Consider the following 21,431-nt stretch of genomic DNA (forward strand, 5'->3'; position numbering starts at 1 on the left):
GAGTGCCAGCCACAACATTGCCCCCAATTGCAGAGTGCCAGCCAGAGTATTGCCCCCAATTGCAGAGTGCCAGCCAGAGTATTGCCCCCAATTGCAGAGTGCCAGCCACAACATTGCCCCCAATTGCAGAGTGCCAGCCACAGCATTGCCCCAAATTGCAGAGTGCCAGCCAGAGTATTGCCCCCAATTGCAGAGTGCCAGCCAGAGTATTGCCCCAAATTGCAGAGTGCCAGCCAGAGTATTGCCCCCAATTGCAGAGTGCCAGCCAGAGTATTGCCCCCAATTGCAGAGTGCCAGCTAGAGTATTGCCCCCAATTGCAGAGTGCCAGCTAGAGTATTGCCCCCAATTGCAGAGTGCCAGCCACAACATTGCCCCCAATTGCAGAGTGCCAGCCACAGCATTGCCCCCAATTGCAGAGTGCCAGCCAGAGTATTGCCCCCAATTGCAGAGTGCCAGCCACAGCATTGCCCCAAATTGCAGAGTGCCAGCCACAACATTGCCCCCAATTGCAGAGTGCCAGCCAGAGTATTGACCCCAATTGCAGAGTGCCAGCCAGAGTATTGCCCCCAATTGCAGAGTGCCAGCCAGAGTATTGCCCCCAATTGCAGAGTGCCAGCCACAACATTGCCCCCAATTGCAGAGTGCCAGCCACAACATTGCCCCCAATTGCAGAGTGCCAGCCAGAGTATTGCCCCCAATTGCAGAGTGCCAGCCAGAGTATTGCCCCCAATTGCAGAGTGCCAGCCAGAGTATTGCCCCCAATTGCAGAGTGCCAGCCACAGCATTGCCCCAAATTGCAGAGTGCCAGCCACAGCATTGCCCCCAATTGCAGAGTGCCAGCCACAGCATTGCCCCCAATTGCAGAGTGCCAGCCAGAGTATTGCCCCCAATTGCAGAGTGCCAGCCACAGCATTGCCCCAAATTGCAGAGTGCCAGCCACAACATTGCCCCCAATTGCAGAGTGCCAGCCAGAGTATTGCCCCCAATTGCAGAGTGCCAGCCACAACATTGCCCCCCAATTGCAGAGTGCCAGCGATCCCCCCCCGCGAGACCCATGCACTTACCTCATGGACGGTCTCGCAGTCGGCTCCCCGCGTCTCCGAGTCCTCCCGCGGCGCCTCCTCCTCGTCCAATGGCACGGTGTTTGCCTTTCAGCCAATCAGGAAGCGGGAGGACCCGCTCCCTGATTGGCCAGGAGGAGGATCATGTGACAATAGCTAATTCTCATTCGCTATTGTCACAGAATGGGCGGGGAGGAGCGCACTGCTCCGCCCCCCGGCCGCCACGTCTGTCCGAGCGCGGGACATTCAATTGTCCTGCGCTTCCTCAGACGCGCAGAGGGATTCAGCCGGTTCTACGAACTTGCAGAAAGTTAGCAACCGGTTCTATGGAACCGGTGCGAACCGGCTGAATCCCACCACTGTATATATATATATATATATATATATATATATATATATATACAGTATCTCACAAAAGTGAATACACTTCTCACATTTTTGTCAATATTTTAATTTTATCTTTTCATGTGACAACACTGAAGAAATTACACTTTGAAACAATGTAAAGTAGTGAGTGTACAATTTGTATAAGGGCTCTTTCACACGGGCGCTCCGTATGTCCGCAAATCATCCTATTTTTTTGCGGATGATTTACGGACATAATGTAAGTCAATGGCATTGCGGATGTCAGCGGAATACCATCCGCAGACATCCGATTTTCTTCCATTCAGTTCTGTTCCGTTTTTTGGAACGGAACAGAACCCTATTTTTCCTCCGTTCAAAAAACGGAAAGGAATGAAAATCGGAAAATCATCCGCTGACATCCGCAATGCCCATAGACTTACATTATGTCCGCATATCATCCGCAAACGGATGGGATGATATGCGGACATACGGAGCAGATGACACAAATGTCATCCGCTCCGTGAAAAAAAAAAAGTCCCGCAGCGGAGCAAAACACCGGAGCGGCCGCGTGAAAGAGGCCTTACAGTGTAAATTTGCTGTCCCCTCAAAATAACTCAACACACAGCCATTAATGTCTAAACCACTGGCAACAAAAGTGAGTACACCCCTAAGTGAAAATGTCCAATATGGGCCCAATTAGCCATTTTCCCTCCCCAGTGCCATGTGACTCGGTCTTAGGTATGAATGGGGAGCAGGTGTGGTAAATACGGGGTTATCACTCTCACTCCCTCATACTGGTCACTAGAAGTTCATAATGGCACCTCATGGCATAGATGTAATAAAAAATATGTGTAGTGCTTAACTCATACGTAAATACATGAAAGCAAATAATATATTTAAATATATAAACAACATGTGATATCCACCAAATTAATTGTGATAATTAATAATTCCATTAATAACAGTCCCAATGAATAAGTGCACAAAACAAAATATTGTGTTCCAGCATCTGGGTGTCACTCCTATTGCTGAAAGACTTGTAAGTGTGGCAAATCCCAATATGTGGATGCTACTCTGTAAAATAGCTTGAAAAGATGCACACAGGCTTTGGTGAAAAGGGCTGCTTACCAGATAAAATTGGTCATCCAAATTAATGGATAGACCTCAGCTCACTTAAGGAAATATTGTCAGGATCCATCCAGTTTGCTTCTCACCGATATGGAGGTAGAGGGCACTCAGTAGCAGATATTCAGAGACCATGTATAAAGCAAGGCATATAAAAAAAACATAGCGTGATACTGTACACACAATGGGAAGGAAAGGAAGTGGGAGGTTGCACGCACAAAAAAGACCTCATTAATCCCGTGTGTCACACATAGCCACAATCAGGGAAAAGAACCACAGATGCCAGCAGATGAAAACACCATTCAGTAGGAACTTGAAGGAAATGTTGAACACCCGTGAGTAATCACCCAAAATGAACATCCAAATGCGCTGCTTACCAGATAAACATGGTCACCCAATCAAGGGATAGACCTCAGCAGGATTCATAAACACTCGAGTTATGGTTTGTGGCATATATGTGTAGACCTTCGAGGGAGCTCAATTGCCAAAAGACAAAGAAAGGGGTACGGACATAGCGTAATAACGTTTGGCATAAAAACTATTTATTTAAAAAAATTTGCACTCACATGATAAACAGCATTGCAGGCATGTAATCATATACGGATGTGTAGAGAGATGAATAACAGCGTCCTCCTAGACTATCGTGGGCCGGCTATGGGGGCGTGGTTACGTCACGTCTGACTCCACCCAACGTGTTTTGTCATAGGCTTGACGTCGTCAGGGGCGTGCAATGGCCTAGGCTATAAGAAAATTGCCAAGGCCCTGAAACTAAGCTGCAGTATGGTGGCGAAGACCATACAGCGGTTTAACAGGACAGGTTCCACTCAGAACAGGCCTTGCAATGGTCGACCAAAGAGATTGAGTGCACATTGTCAGCGTCATATCCAGAGGTGGTCTTTGGGAAATAGAAGTATGAGTGCTGCCAGCATTGCTGCAGAGGTTGAAGGGGTGGGGGATCAGCCTGTCAGTGCTCAGACCATATGCCACACGCCGCATCAAATTGCTCAGCATAGTTGTCGTCCCAGAAAGAAGCCTCTTCTAAAGATGATGCACAAGAAAGCCCGCAAACAGTTTGCTGAAGACAAGCAGACTAAGGGCATGGATTACTGGAACCATGTCCTGTGGTCTGATGAGACCAAAATAAACTCATTTGGTTCAGATGGTGTCAAGCGTGTGTGGTGGCAACCAGATGAGGAGTACAAAGACAAGTGTGTCTTGCCTACAGTCAAGCATGGTGGTGGGAGTGGCATGGTCTGAGGCTGCATGAGTGATGCCTGGCACTGAGGAGCTGCAGGTAATTGAGGGAGCCATGAATGCCAACACGTACTGTGACACACTGAAGCATAGCATGATCCCCTCCCTTCGAAAACTGGGCCGCAGGGCAGTATTCCAACATGATAACGACCCCAAACACACCTCCAAGATGACCACTGCCTTGCTAAAGAAGCTGAGGGTAAAGGTGATGGACTGGCCAAGCATATTTCCAGACCTAAACCCTATTGAGCAATTGTGGGGCATCCTCAAATGGAAGGTGGAGGAGCGCAAGGTCTCTAACATTCGCCAGCTCTGCGATGTCATCATGGAGGAGTGGAAGAGGACTCCAGTGGCAACCTGTGAAGCTCTGGTGGATTCCATGCTTAAGAGGGTTAAGGCAGTGCTGGAAAATAATGGTGGCCACACAAAATATTGACACTTTGAGCCCAATTTGGACATTTTGACTTAGAGGTGTACTCACTTTTGTTGCCAGCGGCTTAGACATTAACGGCTGTGTGTTGAGTTATTTTGAGGGGACAGCAAATTTACACTGTTATAAAAGCTGTACACACACTAGCTGTACAAAAACACACACATATTAGCAAAGTGTAATTTCTTCAGTGTAGTTACATGAAAAGATATAATAAAATATTTACAAAAATGTGAGGGGTGTACTCACTTTGTGAGATACTTTATTTTATATATATATATATATATATAGATATAGATATATATATATATAATATTCTCTATAGGTTTGTTTAAGACCTTATGCCATGGACGTTTACATGCTGAAAAGTTTTCTAGTGTAAAATTTCCAGTGCCCAGGGAGCCCCAGGTGCCCCAAACTGCCTTCCATACAAGTAGGTGGCTATACATTGCCCTACATTCAGGGAACTAGTACAGCTAACGCTCATTTTCGCATAGCTAATGCTCATTCCCATGCAGCTAATGCTCAAGCACACAGACAAGCTCAGGCTAGTATCCAATGTGCATGGACATGCGAGCATTGGCACACACCTCCACATGCATTGGCACCAAGCTGTCTATTTAAAGGAGATCATGGTGTGTGCTAATCATTGGATGTTCTTTTGATATCCCATGAACAGTGTTCCTACTTTTACTGACTGACCTTCTGTTTCTGACCTGGCTCATTCCTGATCTTGCTCTGTGGATTCTGGATACTGAACTCAGCTTGTCTCAGACTATTCTCTGCCCACTTCCCTGGTACTGACCTCGGCCAGCTACTGGATCTTCCTCTGCCTGCTTCCTGTCCACGCTGCTGCCTCACTGTATATGCCCCTGGCTCACCAAGACTACCTCTCTGTCCATGGCAATCACCTGCTACCACACTACTGGCACCTGTGCTTCTTTAAACCTTGTACCTCTGTAGCCACGTTCAGGGGTGCTCAGACGAGAGTCACAAAGGAAGCCCTCTCATTTACGCTTGTAAGCAACAGTGGCTTCTGCAATGGCATTTACCCACGAATGCACATGTGGTATATTTCCCTAAAAGCAAAATTGGCATTTCGGGGGAAATACTCCATACCTGTATGTGCAGGTAAATGCAGAAGCCAACAGGGTTTACAAGCTTAAGGCCAGGTGCAGCCATTTGCTTGTGTGTGTAAGTGTGTGTGTGGGGGGTGGGGGGGCGACCATACGTGGCACATGCACACTGTGAAAATTTTGCTGAATCTGGCTGCAATAAATATTATAAATCTATATAAATAGAAAATTAGACTGGCTTTTTTTTAAAAAAAACTCAATCGCAGTGGACTGAATTAGTACTTTACTGATTGGTTTTACTTGTCACCTACCGCTTAACTACAAGGTCATGATATATATTGCGAATTTCACATGTCTGATTGCTAATATCGGCAAATCCAAGAAGTGAATCACATTGTAAGGGATTTCATAATCCAATATGAAAGCATTGCATGTGAGAGATAGAAGCAAATGAAATATAGAAATGGAATGACTCCTGCTGGGATCAATAATGTGGCTTTTTTGTTGTTGCGTGCTCTTAGTAATTGTTTAATAAGTGTGTGACCCCACCAGACTGAGCAATAGCTTATCTGACTCACATGATATGGAGAAGCTGCCTTAGCTTTGATAATGTAATAGGCTGTAATTCTGGCTGTAGACAGACACAGGGACAAAGAGAGACCCTATTATCTGTATTTAAAAAATCACCAGTTAAAGGAGAAGTACAGCCAAAGCTTGTTTGGCTGTGCTTCTACTGTGGATCACAGGAGTACAGATCGTTTTGCACTCCCGTGACCCATTTTTAGCAGACAGCGGGCACACTGCTCACTGACGTCACAGAGCCGGTCCAGGCTTGGGAACGGTTGCGACCATATGGTTTAGATCCGCGCACATGCCTGGACCATTACCCAGCTCAGCCTCTCAGCGAGCCACTAAGAGCCCGAGCCAGCCACTTGGATGGATGCTGCATCCACCTAGGTAAGTATGATTAAAAAAAGAAAAGAATTCTCATACTTCTCTTTTTTTTTTTTACATTGTGTGTGGTGAGGACAGTCAGTCAGTGATCAGTGTGTGGCTAGGACAGCCATTTAGTGAGCAGTGTGGGGTCAGAACAGCCATTTAGTGAGCAGTGTGGGGTGAGGACAGCCAGTCAGTGAGCAGTTTGCAGTGAGGACAGCCAGTCAGTGAGCAGTGTGGGGTGAGGACAGCCAGTCAGTGAGCAGTGTGGGGTGAGGATAGCCAGTCAGTAAGCAGTGTGAGGTGAGGACAGCCAGTCAGTGAGCAGTTTGCAGTGAGGACAGCCAGTCAGTGAGCAGTGTGGGGTGAGGACAGCCGGTCAGTGAGCAGTGTGGGGTGAGGACAGCCAGTCAGTGAGCAGTGTGGGGTGAGGATAGCCAGTCAGTAAGCAGTGTGAGGTGAGGACAGCCAGTCAGTGAGCAGTTTGCAGTGAGGACAGCCAGTCAGTGAGCAGTGTGGGGTGAGGACAGCCGGTCAGTGAGCAGTGTGGGGTGAGGACAGCTGGTCAGTGAGCAGTGTGCGGTGAGGACAGCCAGTCAGTGAGCAGTGTGGGGTGAGGATAGCCAGTCAGTGAGCAGTGTGGGGTGAGGACAGCCAGTCAGTGAGCAGTGTGGGGTGAGGACAGCCAGTCAGTGAGCAGTGTGGGGTGAGGACAGCTGGTCAGTGAGCAGTGTGAGGTGAGGACAGCCAGTCAATGAGCAGTGTGCGGTGAGGACAGCCAGTCAGTGAGCAGTGTGGGGTGAGGATAGCCAGTCAGTGAGCAGTGTGAGGTGAGGACAGCCAGTCAGTGAGCAGTTTGCAGTGAGGACAGCCAGTCAGTGAGCAGTGTGAGGTGAGGACAGCCAGTCAGTGAGCAGTGTGGGGTGAGGACAGCCAGTCAATGAGCAGTGTGCGGTGAGGACAGCCAGTCAGTGAGCAGTGTGGGGTAAGGATAGCCAGTCAGTGAGCAGTGTGGGGTGAGGACAGCCAGTCAGTGAGCAGTGTGAGGTGAGGACAGCCAGTCAGTGAGCAGTATGAGGTGAGGACAGCCGGTCAGTGAGCTGTATGTGGTGAGGACAGCTGGTCAGTGAGCAGTATGCGGTGAGGACAGCCGGTCAGTGAGCATTGTGCAGTGAGGACAGCCAGTCAGTGAGCAGGGTGCAGTGAGGATAGCCGGTCAGTGAGCAGTGTGCGGTGAGGACAGCCGGTCAGTGAGCAGTGTGCAGTGAGGACAGCCAGTCAGTGAGCAGTGTGCGGTGAGGACAGCTGGTCAGTGAGCAGTGTTCGGTGAGGACAGCTGGTCAGTGAGCTGTATGTGGTGAGGACAGCTGGTCAGTGAGCAGTGTGGAGTGAGGACAGCCAGTCAGTGAGCAGTATGAGGTGAGGACAGCCGGTCAGTGAGCAGTGTTCGGTGAGGACAGCCGGTCAGTGTGCTGTATGTGGTGAGGACAGCCGGTCAGTGAGCATTGTGCAGTGAGGACAGCCAGTCAGTGAGCAGTATGCGGTGAGGACAGCCATTTAGTGAGCAGTGTGGGGTGAGGACAGCCAGTCAGTGAGCAATGTGCAGTGAGGACAGCCAGTCAGTGAGCAGTGTGCGGTGAGGACAGCTGGTCAGTGAGCAGTGTGGGGTGAGGACAGCGGGCCAGTGAGCAGTGTGCGGTGGGGACAGCCAGTCAGTGAGCATTGTGCAGTGAGGACAGCCAGTCAGTGAGCAGTGTGGGGTGAGGACAGCCAGTCAGTGAGCAGTATGCGGTGAGAACAGCCAGTCAGTGAGCATTGTGCAGTGAGGACAGCCAGCCAGTGAGCAGTGTGCGGTGAGGACAGCCGGTCAGTGAGCATTATGCAGTGAGGACAGCCAGTCAGTGAGCAGTGTGCGGTGAGGACAGCCAGATATCTATCTATCTAACATTTATCTAATTTTCTATCTTTTATCTGTTTATCTATCTTTTATCTAATTATATCTATCCATCTATCCTTCTATCTATCTATTTTTAATCAAATCTTGTATATAACTATCTATCTGCCTATCTATTTATGATTTATCTAATTATTTATCATGTATCTTATTCTATCTATCTATCTATCTATCTATCTATCTATCTATCTATCTATCTATCTATCTATCTATCTATCTATCTATCTATCTATCTATCTATCTATCTATCTATCTATCTAGGAATCTAATTACTTATCATTTATCTAATTCTTTTTTTTTGTTCAAAAAAAATTAATTCTATCTATCCATCTATCTTTCTATCTACCTATCTATTTTTTTTATCAAATTTCCTATCTATAAATAATTTATCTAATTGTCTATTTATCTTGTATATAAATATCTATCTATCTATTTTTTATCTAAATATTTATAATTTATCTAAGTCTGTCTGTCTGTTTGTCTGTCTGTCTATCTGTACTAATTGTCTATCTTTTATCTGTTTATCTATTATCTAAGTATTTATCATTTATCTAATTATATCTATCCATCTATCCTTCTATCTATCTATTTATTTTTTTCTATTTCTAGAATAAGGGAAACATATCTTTAGTGACAACAGTAAAAACTTTTATTTTATATTTTTAGTTTCCCTCATTCCAGAATTTACTGTCTGTCAATATACTTGTATACATCTATTTGGGAATTATCTGTCCCATGTCTATGACAATTCTGTTTCTGTCTTTCTTGTGCTATGATATGACACACTGATCAGAATGAAGAAAGCTTTACCTTGTGCTTCTTCTGGTAATCCTCAGGTTTTTTTTTTTTGAAAGTTTTATATTTATATTCTACATGACTAATTGGGATTTCTTCTCTTTCTTTCTTGTGCTCTGCACTTTCCATTCTTTTGCTTGTTATGGAGAATGTGTGATTGCATTGTTTAAGCGAAACGCTTTCCAACAGTTGTTTCCAGGCGCAGTACAGTCCATAAACCAAATGATATACAATACCAGTATAACACCATGGAAATTGTCCTCTGAATTTTTTATCTTTTTCTGTGAGAAATATTCTTTCCTCATTGCTTAGAACGGCTTCACCTTGGTATGGAAATCCCCTCGCTATATATTTTTAAATTGCGCTTTATTTATTGGAGATGCCGAACGGGCCTTTTTCTCTCTGTATCGGTGTATTTGGGCAGCTCTGGTACAAATTGCTGAACAGGGAATGGAGAAGTCATTTATTCTGGGGGTAATGATGCTCGGCTCCTATCAGTGAAGCACGTAAGAACGATTTGAAAAACCAAAGAACTGAATTGATTTCTTCTGACTGTCTCAATCATTAATGGTCTGACTTTTTTTTTTTTTTTTTTAAGTTTTTTTAAAAGGTTGGTCTCAAGCTGCTCAGTACCTCCTTCACAAATTAAATGCCATAAACTGATACTCAGGGGAGGTTCAGGCAATGTAAAGCTACCATAGACTGCAATGATGATGCTGCTTGGGGTTGGAACCAGTCCATGGGTAGAGATGTCCCGAACTATTCGCCGGCGAACAGTTCCCGGCGAACATCGCTTGTTCACGTTCGCCTCGGCGGGCGAACATATGCAATGTTCGGTCCGCCCCATATACATCATCATTGAGCAAGCTTTGACCCTGTACCTCACAGTCAGCAGACACATTCCAGCCAATCGGCATACTCTCCCTCCCAGACCCTCCCACCTCCTATAAAAAAGCAAGGGCAGCATCCATCTTAGATTCATTCTGAAGCTGCAGAGTTAGTTAGATAAGGGAGAGTGCTGCTGCTGCTGCTGAATTAATAGGGAAATCATTAGCTAGGCCAGTGTTCTGTGTCCACTCCTGCTGTAAGGACAGCATCATGACAGCACCCCAAAAAGCCCTTTTTAGGGCTGGTACATCAGTCTGCTTTTTTTATTTTTTTCTATATATATACAGACTGTACTGTGTGCACACCACTCATATCGGGTGGCACAGTACCTTGCAGATAAAAAAGTCATTTAATTTTGACCCTTTAATATAATTGCAGTTGCCTGCCAGTGTGTGTCAGGCCCACTGACTGAACTGTGCCCACATCCAGTGCCCACCACTCATATAGGGTGGCACAGCACCTTGCAGATAAAAAATGTATTTAATTTTTCCTCTGTAATATAATTGCAGTTGCCTGCCAATGAGTGTCAGGTCCACAGACTGTACTGTGCCCACTGCCCACCAATCATATAGGGTGGCACAGCACCTTGCAGATAAAACATTCTTTTAATTTTTCCTCTGTAATATAATTGCAGTTGCCTGCCAGTGAGTGTCAGGTCCACAGACTGTACTGTGCCCACTGCAAATGGACTGTTGGCGGTTGTTTGCGGTGCGTTAAATGGGGAGTTTGGTCTGTCAGAGTTTGGTCTGTCACTGTGAAGCTTGCGTAACCCTTACACTACCTAAACGATACAAAATCATACCTGATCGTATACACACACTGGATGTTTTAAAGCACGTTATTCCAAACAATTTAGGAATGTTAGGTGATTTATGCCCTTTATGGATTAAAACCCGACTCTGCGTCAACTACGTAATTTTCCATGGGAGTTTTGCCATGGATCCCCCTCCGGCATGCCACAGTCCAGGTGTTAGTCCCCTTGAAACAACTTTTCCATCACTATTGTGGCCAGAAAGAGTCCCTGTGGGTTTTAAAATTCGCCTGCCTATTGAAGTCTATGGCGGTTCGCCCGTTCGCGAACATTTGCGGAAGTTCACGTTCGCCGTTCGCGAAGATAAAATTTTATGTTCACGACATCTCTATCCATTCGTAAGATTTTCCAGCTTGTTGGAAGATCTCTGTGTGACAGGACAATTCTTCCCCATAATTACTGAGAAGAGGAAAGGAAGTGTAACCCTTTGTGCTTTTTTTTTTGCACACATGTTTATTAAATAATTTTAGGTATAAAACCCCCAAATGTCTAATACCAGGCACCCTAGAGAATAAAATAGTAGTTTTCTTTTTTGTGAACACTTGCAGAACGATCTATTCGCTGAGAAATAATTACATGTAGCACTGCTAATGTGTGTGTTTTTTTTGCCCAGGAGGACTTCCATTTGAGGGTTCATTCACACATATGTTATCGATCTTTATTTGAGTTATAGCACCTGCACTGTTTATGGTATAGTATTATATAGTAACTTGTATTTGAAGTGGTGTCTTTTAGCGCAGGGTGAGTGTTGTATAGCTATATAAGCGTATAGCAATATTTTCACTCCTTTTTTACAATAAAATAGTAGTAGTTTAAATTTTTTATGTTACACAATATTACGGCAAAGGTAAAAAAAATACACTAAAGTTAATAGGCAAACAAATGCTATAAATGACTCAATTTTTTGGTAAAATATAAAAGATGAGGTTACACAGAGTAAATCAATACCCATCATGTCAAACCTTAAATTTGTGTGCGCCTGTGAAATGGCGACAAGTTTCAGTAAGTGAAAAGAAAAAGGGGGACAAGGAAGTGACATTTTACATGTTGCTTCCAGGTAAGCAAGAAGAAGGGGAGGAGAGCGGACCAGGGAGCTCCTTCCCTTTGACCCAACAGCAGTCACCTGGTTCTGCAGATGGGAATGCAGAGCCGGGGATACATGGCAGATGGATACCTGTTACTGGGGGGGTGTGGAATCAATCCAGCGGCTGTAGAGGCACCGGATTGCTTCTGACAGCCAGAAGTTGCTTTGCCAGATATACACACAGCTATCAGGTGTGTGTGTGTGTAAAATCAGGTCTGTACGGTGTAAAGTAAAGTGTATGTAAGCCTAACAATGATTTTTTTTTTTATGTGCTTCTTTTTGGCCTAACTATACCTGTGAAAGTGTTTTGTTATATCTGTTTGATAATTGCAAATGTAGCACCCTTGTCTTAAAGCAGGGTTGCTATTGAAATTTAGTTTGCTGGGCAGTAACAAGCTTGGCTATATTTATACTGTGGTCAATTGGACTTCCTCTTAATCTAGGTTTGGCTGCTGTTCTTCCTTCCATCAGTAGGTGGCACTGTTGCCTCCGACACTAGAGTGAGAATTACAGCTAAACAAACTGTTAATATCCATGTCTTTCTTAGCCAATTACAGTTTGGCTGCGGAATGCTGGGAGACACTATTTAACGGAGGGGAGGTCCAATAATCTTTCTCTTTCTGCCCAGACCCCCTTTGGGTCGGATGTGTGCTGCTATGCTGCTGTTGGCTAGGCCTGAAGCCTGGGGCCTAGCCACATGTCTGGGATTCTGCTGAGGAGAGCCAGCGACCCGCATGGAAAAGAGCATCCACAGAGATCCAGTAACCTGTGTGAGGTACCTGCCGGTTTCATATGGAAGACAGCTGTCCAGCCAATACAGACCACTAAAAGAGTGAGATTGGATCTGGTGGAGAGGAGTTGCCTCCCAGATCAATCTGAAGCTTTATGGATACTGAATGAACCTCAAGGTCTGTTATCCTATACCGCTGTCTAAGTACCTGTGTTTTTTGTAATCGGAGTCTGCCAAATTGACTGTTCTCCAAGGGTGTCCTGAGCCCTACCCCTCTCTCCCTCAGTTTATTCTTGTCCTGTTGAGAAGAAATAAACTCTTTTGTTACTTCAAGCATAAAAGTGACTGGCGCCCATCGTTTCTTCTACCTGTATCACTACCCACCATGCCTGACAATCCACACCCAAAGGAGTTATGTAGGCCCTCTCTACCCCTGATTTTCAGGGGTCCTCTACACAAAAAATACCTGTTGATTCTGCAAGAAATCCAGTAGGCTTGTATGTTCCTGTGTACTATGCAATTTTATCTTAGAAGAGGAACTACACCCCCACTCTCCACCTCAGTAAATATATATTTTTTAATCTCTTCATACTTGGTTTCCTGAGTTATCCTCAAAATACATACTCCTCCTTCCAGCAAAACCAGGGTTCTCCTGCTGCAATCCACCTCCAAACATTGGGCGCATGTGCTGCATTGCATTCTCAAGGGAAAGATGCAAAAACCAGGTAGACAGCAGTGTGAGAAAACAGTGTCTTTCTAGCTGTACTCTCAGCGCTCAAAGAAAACTGTTAGATATAAATAAAAGAGATAAGTCCATGAGGTGGCAAGCAAGGACTTAACCCATAGTAATGCTGGCCGTACACTATATGCAAAATCGGCCTAAAGTGTAGATTGAAAATAGAAGAGGTCCAAGAACAGAACCTTGGGGGACCCAGGGGACCCAGACAGAGAAAGGAAGAGGAGTGGGGGAAGTGGAATTGCAAGTTACACTGAAGGAGCGGTGGGTTAGGTAGGATGAGAGCCAGCGCAGAGCACAGTCACGGTGACCAAAGGAGTAACGTTTTTTGAGGAGGAGGGGTGGTCAACCATATCAAAGGCAGCCAAAAGTTCCAGAAGTAGGAGTACAGAATAGTGTCCATTGTTTTTTTTGCTGTTAGTAGGTCATTTGTGAGTTTTAAAAGAGCAGTTTCAGTGGAGGGTTGAGGGCATAATCCAGACTGAAGGAGGATCAAGAAGGTTATTCTTAATGAGGTGGTTACCCAGTTGGTTGTAGACCAGGCATTCAAGGAGTTTAGAGGAAAAGGGGAGCAAGGAGATTGAGCGTAGATTGTTAAGATTGGGAGAGTGTGAGATTGAAAGTCCAAGGATGACTTTTTAAGTATGGGGATGACCAGTGCATGTTTTAGAGAGTTGGGGAAGATGCCAGAAGAGATGAAGAGATTGAAGATGTGGGTTAGAGAGTGTAGGAAAGAGTCAGAGGGTGACTGTAGTATTTGAGAGGGAACAGGGTCCAGGGGGCAGGTGGTTAGGTGGGCAATGGAAATGAGTTTAGCAGCCTCATCTGAAGTAGCAGAGTTGAATAAGGGGAGTGTTGATTGTACCTGTGGACATGGGATGTTAAATGGGGTAGATACCTGTAGAGTGGAGATTTCATCACAAATTGAATAAATCTTATGTTTGAAGTGATTGGGGATCTCCTGGGCAGTGGGTGATTTAGTGGGAGAAGGCAGACGAGGACGAAGTAGAGAGTTAAAGGCAAAATCTTCTACAGGTGTTTGTTAGGCGATTGAAGGGAAAGGTGGTGGAAGACAGGGAGAAAGAGAAACTAATAAGGTGGTGATCAGAGAGAGAGAAAAAGGATTGTTGGGAGAGGTTGCATTGAGTGCATGGGTAGGAGAATACAAGGTCTAGGGTGTTGCCATCAGAGTAAAAGCCCGTACACACGTACCGATTGTCGGCCGTAAAGATTCGGCCGGCGACCGATCGGCCGATTGTAGGCTTGTTAGTATGATGCTTCCGACAGCCGACAGCGCATTTTCGGCCGAACGGAATCTGTCGTGCAAGCATTAAAATTTTTGTTGGCCAACACCAGAACGGCCGATTGTTCGCCAGTCAGTACAGATTTCGGCCGACAGACAGCAGATTTGCAAGACTGGGCATGCTCAGAAAAGAAAAAAGACCAGGAACGTTAACCATCACATGACATCACTTCTGCAGTCGGCTGTTGTTGGCCGACAAAATTCGTGTGCAGTCTTTTGCACTTTTCAACAGACAAGACAGCCCTCGGACAAAAGACGGCCGATCATTCAGCCGACGATCGGTACGTGTGTACGGGGCTTAAGCAGGGCTTTTTTTCATCGGGAACGCGGGGGAACGCAGTTCCGGCACCTCCAGCACTGAATGTATGTAATGGCAAGGGGTGCTGGGGTTTGCCACGGGTGTCTTTTGATACTGGCTGGTGAGGGATCTATTGTTGCTGGAGGTGATATATTTTTGTGGGGGGGTTTATTGTTGCTGGTGAGGTCTACTGTTGCTGCTGGGGGACCTATTGTCTCCGGAAGATATCTATTTTTACTGAGGGGTTTATTGTTGCTGCGGTTGGTCTCATGTGCTGTGGGGGGGGGGGGGTCAGTTGTTGCTGAGAGGGATCTACTGTTAAAGAAACCATCTATTGTAAATGGCTGCTGGAGGGTCTATTGATGCTGTCTGTGGGGGGGGATCTGTTGTTGCTGCTGAGGGTCTATTGTTGCTGGGTGTATTTTGTTGTGTTTGGTCCATTCTTGCTGGTGGGATCTACTGTTGCTAGGGGTGTCCTTTGTTATTTTACTGCTTTTCTTGTTAAAATTAACAAATCCCATACAAATTACTTAGTACCACAAATGATACTTGATTCTGTATTCCCTAAAAGGGGCAGTACTGGGAGGTGGGTAGGGGGTGGAACCTACGTACAGTGCTCGGAGGTAGGTAGGGGGCGGAGACAAGGGGTAACTCCAAAAGTGAGAGTTCCTGCACCTATTCTCTGAGAAAAAAAGCCCTGAGAGTAAGTAAGAGCATATATCCATTGCTTCAGGTCAAAAGAGGTGGTTAGACTAAGACGTTTAGAAATAGCAGGAGTGTTCACATTAACAAGGATGTTAAAGTCGCCGAGAAGGATTGTGGGAATTTCAGAAGAGAGAAAGTAGGGTAGCCAGGCAGAAAAGTCCTCGAGGAAAGTTGATAATGGTTCAGGGGGTCGGTAGATCACAGCAATTCCTAAGGAATATAGAGAGAATAGACGTATACAGTGAGATTCAAATGATGAGAGGGACAGAGAGGGAGGAGAGTGGAGAACCTGGAAGGTGCTCTGTGGGGATAGGAGGATTCCCACTCCACCTCCCTTGCCTCCACTAGGTCTAGGGAAGTGAGTCCAGAGAAGGCCATCCTGGGAGAGGGAAACAGGAGAAGGAGTGTTAGATTCATGAAGCCAGGTTTTGGTGACAGAAAGTAGATTAAAGGAGTTAGTAACAAAGAGGTCGTCAACAGTGGGGAGTTTGTTGCAGACAGAGCGGGCATTCCAGAGGGCACAGGAGAAGAGGAGGCTGGTTTTGGAAAGAGGAATGGAGACTAAATTACGCAGATTTCGACTGCTGCCAACGGATGTGGGGTGATAGGTGCGTTGGGTACAGTTAAATTAAGGAGGCCCAGAGTTTGAGGATATATCTCTAGAGGTTAGGAGAAGCAGAAAAGTGAGAGAGGTAATATCAGAATACGATTTATATGAGGGTACATGCCTCAGCATCCTGCGGGTTTTATTAGCATGTGGGATTAGAATTAGGAGGAGGTGATGAGTGCAGTAATGAGGAGAGGGCAGAAGTGAGGGTGATATATACAGATTGTGGGGTGAAGGAAAGAGTTTAAGGAGAGAGGATGCAACTGTGAAAAGGAGAGGTAAAGAGCGTATGTTTCATAGACGAAGGAGAGAGGATTTGGAAACGAGGTCATCTGCAGTCTGGTGTTTTTGAAAGTAGTTTGCTATTGATGTTCACTTTGTGAAAATCACTGAAGTATGGAAGAATGGAAGTGTCACTTATTTAAAGTACCCCACTTTTTTGGAAGAACCCCAACATGTCCTTCAGGCATGTGCCCCCAGCATGATCCTTATGTTAGGGTCCCCATCCGCACCCCCTTTCTTTAGGATCCCCATCAGGGCTCCTTATTTCAGGGTCCAATTTAGGATCCACCTTACATCAGAGCCCCCCTTTACATCATATTCCCTATCATTTCACCATATCATGTAGAAGGTCTAGAGCAGTTATAGACAAAGAAATTTCCATCCTAGTGCTCGGACAAGCATGTCATTGATTACAAGATGGCTGGCGGTCCTAGCAACTGACTGTCTTGGGGAAAGACAGTACAAGGGGAAGGGGAAACTTGACTCTAGCTGCGGGCTGTAGTTTGGAGACCCCTGCACTATAGCATGACTGGTGAAAGTAAAAAGCTATAGGAAGATTTACACACACACACACACACACACATTTATTATATACAGAATACATTGGAGCCAATATCACACTTCATCACCCATATTATAATGGTCGTTTGTATTATATTTTCATTTGCTTTAGTGATTTGCTATTAATCACATTTATTGTTTTCATGTTAGCAGCATTTTCAGCTTTGGTACAGTCTAATGAAAGCAATCTATGTAATCCATTCTTCTCACATTGATCCAGGTCCCATCAGCAGCATCTTGGTAAACAAATATGGCAGCCGCCCTGTGGTCATCGCAGGAGGTCTCCTTAGCGGAGTGGGCATGATCCTAGCCACATTCAGCACCAGTATTTTACAGCTTTACATCTTCGTCGGAGTCCTTGCAGGTAATGAGCCATTATTTCCTCGGTTATTCTATGTAATCTGTCGTAACATATGGATTTGTCCCTAAAGCAGTGACAGGACAATCGATCGGCAGATTTATGACGTACATTTTATGAAAATTCACACGCAGGAAATTGTATTGACATTAGCCAGAATTTCACATTAACGTGACAAATCAGGTATTTTATTGCACTTTTCTTAGATCTATGTATTCATTAGGGTTATGATGTTGCTTATGTAATAAATGCTAGACGTTGTTGGTCAGGGTCATGTTGCCTATACAACTATTTGTGTTAAAGTAAAACTAAATAGAATATTTTTTTCTTTTCTGATTTGAATAGCATTGTGAGGGGTTAGAACCACTGTCAGGTTTTCTGTCTGTGTCACCGTTAAAGGGGAACACCATATTAGGGATCGACCGATTATTGGCAAAGCCGATATATCGGGGGCCGATATGCACTTTCCCCAATATATCGGAATCTGCCCCGGAGGTTACCGATATTGCCAATATTTCGGAAAGTGCTTGTACTGGAGTGATGCTTGCAGCTAAAGTCATTACCCCAGTACCGGCATTCATAGCCGATGGTCGGCTGTCTTGTAATGACAACCGATGTGGCTGAGAAGCCGCTCAGCTGTTATTACAAGGAGCGAGAGGGGGGGGGGGGGCAAGCCTTCCGTGGTGGTACGGGAGACCTGGGCAACCAGCCTGCATGGCTGCCGAAGACCCGTTCAAAGCCGCATTTTGCTCTGATCGGGTCTCCATGTAAAAACCCGGAAGGGATGTCATGACATCCCTTCCGGGTATTCGGCGCCAGATTTAAAAAAAATGACAGCATTCAAAACAGCCAAACTTGGCGTTTTGAATCCTTTTAGGTGCAGAGGAGGGGTTTGGGGTCTTTAAGACCCCCAGATCCCTCCACAAGAGTACCTGTCAAGTGATAAAAAAAAATGTTTTTAACTTTTTTAAATGTACAAAAATATCGGCCAATATCGGCTGATACCGATATTTAATGGCCAAAATATCTGTATCGGTAACAAAAAAACTATATCGGTCGATCACTACACCATATGTCCCAGGATTATATAATTCATTTTTTTTCTTTCTTACCTTGTCCACTGGGTTGTACTTAAATAGCATATGCACATCCTCAGGGAATCCAGCGTTGTCCTGCTGTGATCTGTCACCCACTGGGACCCACGCCACTATTTTCTTCTATGATGTCATTGGGAGCCAGGTCTCACCTGGGTTCTTGCAACTGGCCCATGATGGTGCATTACCAGGTCAGCCTTTCTCTGGCCATTCTCTGTAAGAAGATGCTTCCTGCAATCTTTGACGTGGATACCCCAGTAGGCTTCTGGAGCACATTAAACACCTAGACGTGAATGGAGGGATGGGGCAGGCTGGACCAAAAAAAAAAGAGGTAGACAAAAATTGTGAAGGAGGGAGGCTGCAAACTTGCAAAGTAGTTTGGAGAGTGAATGTCCCCTTCACATGGGCATAAAGTATAAGTATTTTTCTGCTCAGAATGCAGGTTCCTGCTGGCAGAGCTAGCCGAAGATCCTGCATAAAATATGTGCCTAATGTACTCGCGTTTGTACTACGCCTTGTTTACAAGCATGAAAAAAATACCGCATAGGTTACTTTTTTCAGTGCGTCACAATCCTTAACCTCCCACTGCGCTGCAGCCAATAGAACCTAATAAAATGTCACTTTGTGAAGTTTCAACAAAGTTTGTTTAAAAAAAAAAGAAGGAAACTGTGCAATGCATCGCCATTGGCGCATTGGCCCCACTGTCATCCTATCACAGACCAGTGACTGTGTTCTATTGCATACAAAAATTGCAGTGTAGTTTCGGCCCTTACCCCTATGAGAAGACCAAAAAATGTAAGAAAGAAAAAGATGGGGCTTTACAGGCCAGTGGGAGTAGAAGGATCAGACGCAAAACCAATTTATAAAACCAAATAACATTTTATTAGTACATGAGATAAAAGGCATGGACCGCCATGCATATTGGGTGCAAATAGACAGACATACAAATAAATAAAATCAAGCAGAATGAGTCATTAACAGCATAGAAATACGTCCCATAAAGGGAACAAATTCAAAGAGCCTGTGTAGGATGGAGAATAGGTCTCACGATGGAATCGGTCAGTGTAGGTCCCCAGCAAGCCGGCGCGTTTCGCTCATGGCTTTCTCAGGGCCTGAGAGACCGTGACAGACCGGTATTTCTATAAGTAACATAAAACATAACCAAATGAGTATTATTCGATTATACATCTGTCAACAAATCATCAATACTTATTAACATACATTGTTACAAGTGGTTCTGTTTTTTTACTGACCCTTGTTGATAATGACTCAGAGTAGACGACAGGATTATGACGGCACAGACACTGAATAGGGATTACTGCTTCCGTATTTAAGATGTAAATTCCATGTTAGCGTATATATATATATATATATTCCATTTATGCTGGATTCGAAAGGTTTGGACTCCAGGGTACCATAAGGAGAAGGCTGTGAAGCAGAGCATCATATAGGTATGTATTTATATCTACTATATATCCCCCAGTATATTTGTAATGTATGTAGTATTTAAACCCACCTTATAATCACCGCTTCTTATAGTTATCTAGGGATAAACGACTGACCATACCATCTCTCTAATATGTTCCAAATTGTGGATACTCTATGGGTATAAGATAAATAGTATCAGCTAGAATTAAGCCTTTTGAATAAAGGGAAAGTAGTCAATTAAAAGGATATCATAGGGTAAAGAGATGGTGGTTCCCCAGGGTGGGAATTACACACATAGGAGATAAATACATAGCAATAGAGACTAGATAACAAACTGGAGCTGAAGTACTGACACCCACCTATTATGGTGTAAGGATAGCCTCAAACGGACAGGGGCAGGCACTGTTTATATGGTCATAGAAGGCCTCATAATTCAGACCCAGAGATCCCGGGGGAGCAGCGGTGAGTAACCTAGGAACGTGTTCTATTGCAGTTAAAGCTGAACTCCTAACAAACAGTTAAATGCACATATGAAGTACCGTATATATAAGGGATCTCTTTTACCTGTTGAAGGATTAGTTCTCCTGTCCATTCAGTCATGAGGTTTACACAGCTCTGTCACAGAGCACAGCCCTGCTTATTCGCTGCTGCAGCAATACCAATTCCAGCCAGGTGTTAATCCTCCCCCAGCCTGTGATTGAAATTGCTAGGAGAAGCAGTGGACTGATGGGTATATCCAGGGCCGGATTAAGAGCATCATGGGCTTGGTGCTGAGGATTTTGAAGGGCCTTAAGGGCCGTGCCTTGGCATGCACCCAGAGGAGGAAGGGTGCAGCCATGCATGCCTAATTCAATATGGGATGCTGTCTCTGAAGCCCATAAACACATCCATGCATCGGCAACTGTCCCTCCTTGTCCGGCCTTCGTGCTGTGTGGGGAGGTTCTGAGGGAGCTGCCTGGGGAAGCGAGCATAGAAGCCAGACTTCTGTGTTTACAAGTGACAGAAGAGTGGTAACAGTGAATATGGCAAACCCGGGGCCTATATAAAGGTAGGGGCCTGGAGCTGCAGCTCCAATAGCCCCTACGTTAATCTGGCCCTGGGTATATCTCTGTCTTTCACTTTGCCCCCTTCTTCTATCAGCATGTTCCTAGTAAGCACATGGGCAGTGCAGCACACTTGGCTGGTTTCTCGTGCTGCTTTTTCCACCCCCAGCCTAAGCTCTGCTGTACAGGGACTGCAAGAGGCTTATACCGAGTCTAATTCAGGTACTTACACTGCTTACATTAAAAAATAAATGTAATTATGCTGTCATTAAATACAGAGCTTCATTAATTTGTCTCCTTTATATCTGCCCAGAGTTCAGCTTTAAGTGAGAAAAAGAGTTAAATTTGCAAAAAAGAATTTTGTTTGTGACTTCAAATCATTTTAATGGCAAGTCAGCAAGAGAAGAGCTGAGTAGGATACGATCACATACTAATTAATGCTAGTAAAATGAGATGATAATAAATTAGATTTGTGTCAGTGGAAAATTAATGATGGGATAATAGGGAGCTCTAATTGATTATTACC

At 44.9% G+C, this 21,431-nt stretch overlaps 1 protein-coding gene across 1 annotated transcript in view; it reads left to right on the forward strand.

The window, feature by feature from the left end:
- The window catches only part of LOC309562435 (monocarboxylate transporter 2-like), a 127,091-nt gene that overhangs the window by 96,766 nt on the left and 8,894 nt on the right, over nucleotides 1-21,431 (forward strand). Inside the window, exon 3 of the mRNA XM_082266651.1 lies at nucleotides 17,203-17,346. Coding sequence (XP_082122777.1) covers nucleotides 17,203-17,346 — 144 coding nt within the window. The remainder of the gene's footprint in view (nucleotides 1-17,202; nucleotides 17,347-21,431) is intronic.

This window comes from Pelophylax lessonae (assembly GCF_965119305.1).
Source record: "Pelophylax lessonae genome assembly, chromosome: 8".
Lineage (NCBI taxonomy): Eukaryota > Metazoa > Chordata > Amphibia > Anura > Ranidae > Pelophylax > Pelophylax lessonae.